This window comes from Aplysia californica, unplaced genomic scaffold, assembly GCF_000002075.1.
Source record: "Aplysia californica isolate F4 #8 unplaced genomic scaffold, AplCal3.0 scaffold00598, whole genome shotgun sequence".
Lineage (NCBI taxonomy): Eukaryota > Metazoa > Mollusca > Gastropoda > Aplysiida > Aplysiidae > Aplysia > Aplysia californica.
Genome location: NW_004797868.1, coordinates 254,949 through 261,585, shown reverse-complemented (window position 1 = coordinate 261,585; position 6,637 = coordinate 254,949). Strand labels below are relative to the sequence as shown.

At 35.0% G+C, this 6,637-nt stretch overlaps 1 protein-coding gene across 1 annotated transcript in view; it reads left to right on the top strand.

The window, feature by feature from the left end:
- Positions 1–2,143: 2,143 nt before the first annotated feature.
- The window catches only part of LOC118478478 (golgin subfamily A member 6-like protein 22), a gene marked incomplete at both ends in the record, with an annotated part of 8,705 nt that continues 4,211 nt past the window's right edge, over positions 2,144–6,637 (top strand). The window contains 4 exon segments of the mRNA XM_035972165.1: positions 2,144–2,349; positions 3,818–3,970; positions 4,677–4,784; positions 5,562–5,636. Of these exon segments, the coding sequence (XP_035828058.1) occupies positions 2,144–2,349; positions 3,818–3,970; positions 4,677–4,784; positions 5,562–5,636 (542 nt within the window).

Genomic DNA, 6,637 nt, shown 5'->3' with positions numbered 1-6,637 from the left:
GGGGTTAAAAGAGAAGTTATTTTCATCGGTTCCATAGTCAGTACAATTTTTTTTAAAGAAGAGAAAGGCCATATAATTTCGAATTAGGCATGATTTAATTTGAAAATATACATAAATGGAAAAACCTGTTTTACTTCAGACCACTAATACGCAACGTTTCCTTTTCATCTTTATTAACTGGTGATTTAAAGTTTTAGCTGGTTTACTATATAATAATACATTCATTGCCCAATTCAGCCTTTTAGTTTGTTTTGTTGTTGCTGTGTACTTGTTTACATTATCCCCCCCCCCCGCCGGATTTATCGCCTTGCTGTGTTGAGTCAAAGATAGTAAATAACTCTTTGGTTGAGTGTATGTCTCTCCGTGTCATTTCCTTTCCCGTGAGGGCACCGTCCAGCTTTGTGTGTAAGTAAAACAAACTTTGCTCCAAATTCTACTTAAACGGGGATCTAGAATCTGTAATCTACATGTACATGTATGTAAAATTAAATAAATTACAACTATTATCTTAATGTATAAGAAATTGAAGTTTCTGTGGTTAGTTGGTTTATTTCGGGAAAAAATAATCGAGTACCAGCTGTTTGACATTGAAGAAGAGAAACAAGGGCAGGCCGAGGTGTGAGCCACGGACTGTTGAAGAACTTGTGAGCGTGAGTGGTAGTCGAGGGGTAAGAGCTTTGTTGTCACTCGTCAGTGCAAGTTGGTCACCGTATGGTGCTAGATAGGGACAGCCCAGTGGAGTAGGCTGTCGCGTGAAATGTGAATTTGTGACTTCTTCATGGACATCCTGCAGTTGGTGATTGCTTCAAGAGGTGGGTGTTTATGTTTAAACTACAGGTGTATATGTAAAATTGTATAAATTAAAACTATTATCTTAACGTAAAATAAATTGAACTTCCTAGCCTATCTTGAAATGGAGGTTAAGCTTCGCTGTTAAAACGTAACGACGCTTTTTTGTCATGATGTAGTATAAGCAGTCATTAAACGTCACATAGATCTAGATTCTAGATCTATTAGTCTGTCTGACTCAACATTGTCCTTTAAACTTAGATAATGATAGAATGCTATTTCTGACCGTACCAGTCTAAAGAGCTAAGATCTATCAGAGATTTCATAAATCATTCCTAAACTTGCAGAATTTATTCTCGGAGTTACGAGTTCGAGCGAAGACAACTGTTAACGAAACAAGTTGCCAAGGGCAGGGGACGTTACTCTCCTTTCTCAAGCTTTGTGTTGTCTGCTGCAAAAGTTTTCAAGAATTTGTATTCGAAATGGGACGACTTCAAAGCTAGAATCTAGAGATCTAGAATCTAGACTAGATCTAGATCTGTAATTTAATCTCGTTCATTACTCTGACAAATCCAGGTCTAGATTCTAGATCTAAGTGATATGACTGTTTTCATGTAATGTAGGGATTTTGTCAGTCAATGTGGAATGGAGAGCTTCCAATGGTGACATTTTCCCAGCCTGTGGAGGCGTCACTTTGACTTTGATCCGACCATCTTCGCTGGATTTTGAAGGACTTGATTCGTTGTTTGCTGTGGCAGCGAAAATCAGATGCTTTATTGGTCAATTTTGCGTGAAGAGTGAGCATTTATTAAGATTTTGCAGTAGGCTATAGGGATTAGCAGTAACTAAGTCTGTTCAGTCAAATTTACTCTGGCAGTGTTGCATAGAGTCATAGACCTACTAGATTTCTACGCAAGGGAGAAGGGAGGAGATACACACGTAAAAAAATTATCCTCTTTGCCCTCTTATTGGCTCTAGATCTAGATTCCTAGATCTAATCTAGATCTAGATCTAGTGCTTTTCCCCCCTCTCATTGCAGCTTGCTCTGTGTCAGTGCAAAGAGCGTTGAAAAAAATCTGGCTGTGATTAGACTACTAGATCTAGATATCTAGATCTAGGCCTATTTGCGGAGTCTTCCTCTGCCTCTTTTTTTCTTTTTCTTTTTTAAAAATAACTAACAACATGAAAAATTGCCTTGCTTCAAATAAAATTGAACTTTCTTTACGTAAATCACACTATAGGCCTAATGGCAAAAGGAACAATTTTGACAACTGTCATTGCTTTCTAGACCCGTTATATTCCAGTCCCAGTTTGTTGTCTTTTTAAAACATAACAAATATTGTATTATCTGCAGGCTTCAATATGGCTGAACAAAGTGAAGTGTCATCCCCTCCAGAGGACGTTACTGAAGTTACAGACAATGCAACAGTACATTCCGATTCTCAGACAGAAGAGCCCAAGGAGGAAAGCGTTTGCGAGGAAGGCAAGGCCACCTCCTGTGGCGTAACTGAGGAAGTTGATACAAGTAGACCAGTTCAACAAACAGAACAACTTAAAAAGGTGATTCTGAATGTTTTTATTTTTAACGACAAGTGTACGTATATAGACTATATAGCTTACTCAGAGGTTTGAAAGGAAAATAAGCAGGCTAACTTTGCCGTTAGCCAACAAACGCCTTTTTTATTCACAGCAGTTTCGAGAAAGATTTTTTGTCATCGCAACCATTTAAAAATAACATTCTTCCGAAATTTGAATTTCAATTTATTAAAAAACTAGATCTAGATCTAGTCATAGTTTCATTTAAATTATTTTGGTGAAGTACTGTAAACTGACCAGGCTTTTGATTTAAAGCAAATAAAAAAATTGACGCTAAATAGAGAAAAAGGCGTTTTGTCAGCTTGCCGCAGAACTGTCCTACCAAACCTATGGCAGTAAATCTACCAAGCAACCAGCCAGTCAAGTTACCAACCCACCACCGGACCAACTGTTCAAACTAAAGTCGAAACTGTTTAAGAAATCCACCTACTCTAGAGGAGAAAAGTGGCTGCCTTATACAGTGTCATTGCAATGATTGTAAGGTAAAAGGTACTAAAGGGAAGAAACTAGAAGTGGTTATATTTGTAATAATAATAAATGATAGATATTTATATATATAGAGCTCAACCCAGATAAAGGTATACGGGCTCTGAACGCTTTGCAATAAGCCTACAATTCAACTGTAACATAGAACATTGTATTCTGACACATTCATCTTATAAATTTAAAAACAGAAATGACTTCAGCTGACATTTGAATGAATCAAAGGATCTGATCTCTCTTAAAGTACAGGTGACTGTCTTATACAGGTGGCCTTTGGAGCAGGCTTGACTGCACTTTTCACTACTCAGGAGGACCGACAGTCCTTTGTCTATCATCCAACACCTCCAACAATATGACTAAATATAATATACATGTATATACAAGCCGGTGCAGCTTTTAAAAATGACCAAAGTCCAATTTTGAATAACCTGCAGCTTAGAAATTCTGTTATTATTAATTAAAATCACTTAAATTCATGTATCAGAACAATTTAAAACCAGGATTTAAAAAAAACTTGGCGTAGGGGACAAAAATTAACATCAACAACAGCAGTAACAATTATAATAGCAGTACCAATTTCAGAAGCAACAGCAGCTGTAACAGTTATGCAACAGACCCATCCAAAGATTACCACTGTAACTAAGGCTGTGCATAATATATAAGTAGCAACTGGAAGTTGTTCTTGTATATGTTTCTGTCCTTGAAGTTGAGATTGTAAGTTATGTAATTATCATTATGGTTATTAATTATTATGATGATGATGGTAATGATGATAATCAATAATCATTGTTGAACATTTTTATTGTTATTAATATTATTTTAAAATTATCATGATACATTATTGCTATTACCATTTTATTGGTAAAGAGTTTAGGTTGCAAGTAACGATTTTTCCTGGTGTCTTTCTCCATTTTTATTGTGAATAATCTTTCTTCAATCATTTCCACAGACTACATTATTCACACCAGCAGACCTGTTCAGATTTCGTCAACTCTTAGTGTCCACGACGGAAAAACTACGTCGTCTGGAGACTGCGGAGGAGAAGAATGAGTCGAGAATCCAGGAGCTTGTTGTCAGTAATCACACGCTGAACAGGGAGAAGGTTTGGAGGAGTTTTGTTTTTTTAATTTGATATTAATTTAATATCAATATTATTATTCTCTTCGACATGGTCTTATGTGTGGATGGTTTGCGAGTTCTTTGGTGCGGTCTGCCCCTTTTTTCCTATCAAACATCTATCATCCTTATCTCTTCTCCTTTTTTGTGTTTGTTACTCTCTTATAACACTTCTAATCTTCAGCACTCATATGACCTAATTGTGTTACAAGTACCGTAAAACTAACTAAAACAATGAAACCGTATAACTCTGTACTACCTAATATAATAAATAGTGCTAAGCTCATACAGCTTGCTGTCAAGCAGGGATATAATGCGCTGTACAATTGTTATTTATTTATTATTCATTATTTATTTTCATCATCATCATCATCATTATTATTATTATTATTATTATTATTATTATTATTATTATTATTATAACTATTATTATTATTTTGTTATCATTATTATTATTATTATTATTATTATTATTATTTATTATTATTATTATTGTTATTATTATTATTATTATTATTATTATTATTATTATTATTATTATCATTAATATTATCATCATTATTGTCATCATCAGTATTATTATCATCATTATTATCATTATTATTATTATTATTATTATTATTATTATTATTATTATTATCATTATTATTATTATCATTATTATTGTTTTAACTACCCTCCACACAAAACAGGAAGATTTGCTACAACAGCTGAAGCTGAAGGAACAAGAGTATGAGCAGAGACTGGAGGACTTGAGACATGAGTGTGAGGACAGGCTGCACCGTGCTGATGTAGACAAGGTCAGTCGTAGATCAGGCTTGAAGGACAAGATAATGATAATGGTGGTGTGATAATGATATCTGAAATGATTTAAACTTTTTTTTAAATTTTACAAATAAATTAATTTTAAAAAAGATTTAAAAATGGTGAAGATAGATCTAGTAAATAATAATAAAAATAATAGTAATAATAATGGTACATGTAATAGGCCCTACTACTTAGGATTATAATATTATAGTAATTGTACCAGTAATAATAGTAATAATAGTAATACTGGTGATAATAATTTTATTTTGTTAGTCTTCCGCTCACTTTGTTTCTACTACATTAATTAATTATAATGGGCCAAGTTTTCAGAGTGAAACAAAAACCAATCTTAAAGCTCAAGGTACATAACCAGCTTATTATCTATGTACATTTTGTTTTTACACGATTACCTCCCTGGTTGTTAGCACCGCAAGGATCAAAATGTCAGTCGTCAATTCAGGTGGAAAGCAAAATGTCAAATGTTCTGATTCGGCGAAGCAGAACTCCACAGAGAGAAAAATCCCAATTTGGATACCCCCCCCCCCCCACCCTTTCCAACCCTTAGCGTGTAACCATTAATCCGAGACAAAAGTTGTGTGTTTTCCTTTCTTTCTTTCGTTAAAACCTGAACACTCTTTGGTCAGTTATCCAGGTCTTGGAAAGTGGTTCAAAATGGTACAAGTTGAAAAAAAAAAAATTTTTGGGAGACAAAAAGTACAAACCAATTCTATATTTTATTTCCTTCATGTGTACTGTTTTCTCAACAACAGACTTCTTCTGAAGTGAAGAAGAAAGTAACAAAAGAAATGCAGAACAGGATGAAGGAAGAGCTGAAACAAATGCAGGTACTGCATGTATAAACTTTTTTATTTTTCTGTAGATTTGTACAATTTTTTTTCCTTTTTCTTTCTTTTTTTTTTCAGGCTTTGTTTTCCTGTTTTGAGTTTGTTCTGTCATATCATGTTCAGATGATCATTTTTAAAAGCTACACTGGCTTATATGTATTATATTTAGTCATATTGTTGTCAGGTGTGGGAAGATAGACAAAGGACTGTCGGTCCTGCGGAGTAGTTGAAAGATGTGGTAAAACCTGCTCCAAAGGCCACCTGTGTAAGACAATCACCTGTACAAATATAACCACTTCCCTTGACACAAGGCTCTATCGTTAAATTTAAAATTTTGTCTCGTTTACGAATGAAATAAAATGCAGTCGAATTTGATCTAATGGCCACGTGTGTATAAGACAATCACCTGTACAAACGGCCACTTTCCATCCCCCCTCCCCACCCCCCATTTTCTTTACATTATAATGACACTGTGTATAATGGCCATCTGATCTGTTTAAGACGGCCTCCTTTTTCCTCGTCATAAGATGACTGTCTTAGACAATTTTAACTGTATTTAGCATACTCTGAATAGGCTAGTTGACAGACATCTTTTGCCATTAAAGCAAGCGGATAAAGAAATAATCAGAAAAGAAATAAACAGCTAAATGAAATTAATTTTGATTAAGGCTTGGGGAGTCTTTGTGATAATAAAATGATGGTCATGTTAAAAAAAAGCTTTTCTTACTTTCCCTCATTCCCTCACTTTCAATCAATTCATCAATCTACTTCTACCCCTCCATCCTCCTTGCCAACACCCTCCTCTCCACCAAATTCTCTCATGTAACACCTCTAATCTTCGGCACTTATATTACCTTATTGTGTTGCAAGTGCCATAAAACGCTTATTAAAACTAAAACTCACCTCACCCCCAGTGGGTCGGGGGGATATAAATAGACCCACTGCTTCGTCTGCAGAAGGTGCAACCCCTTCAAAGGCGAGGTGTCGCACTCGGACCCCAA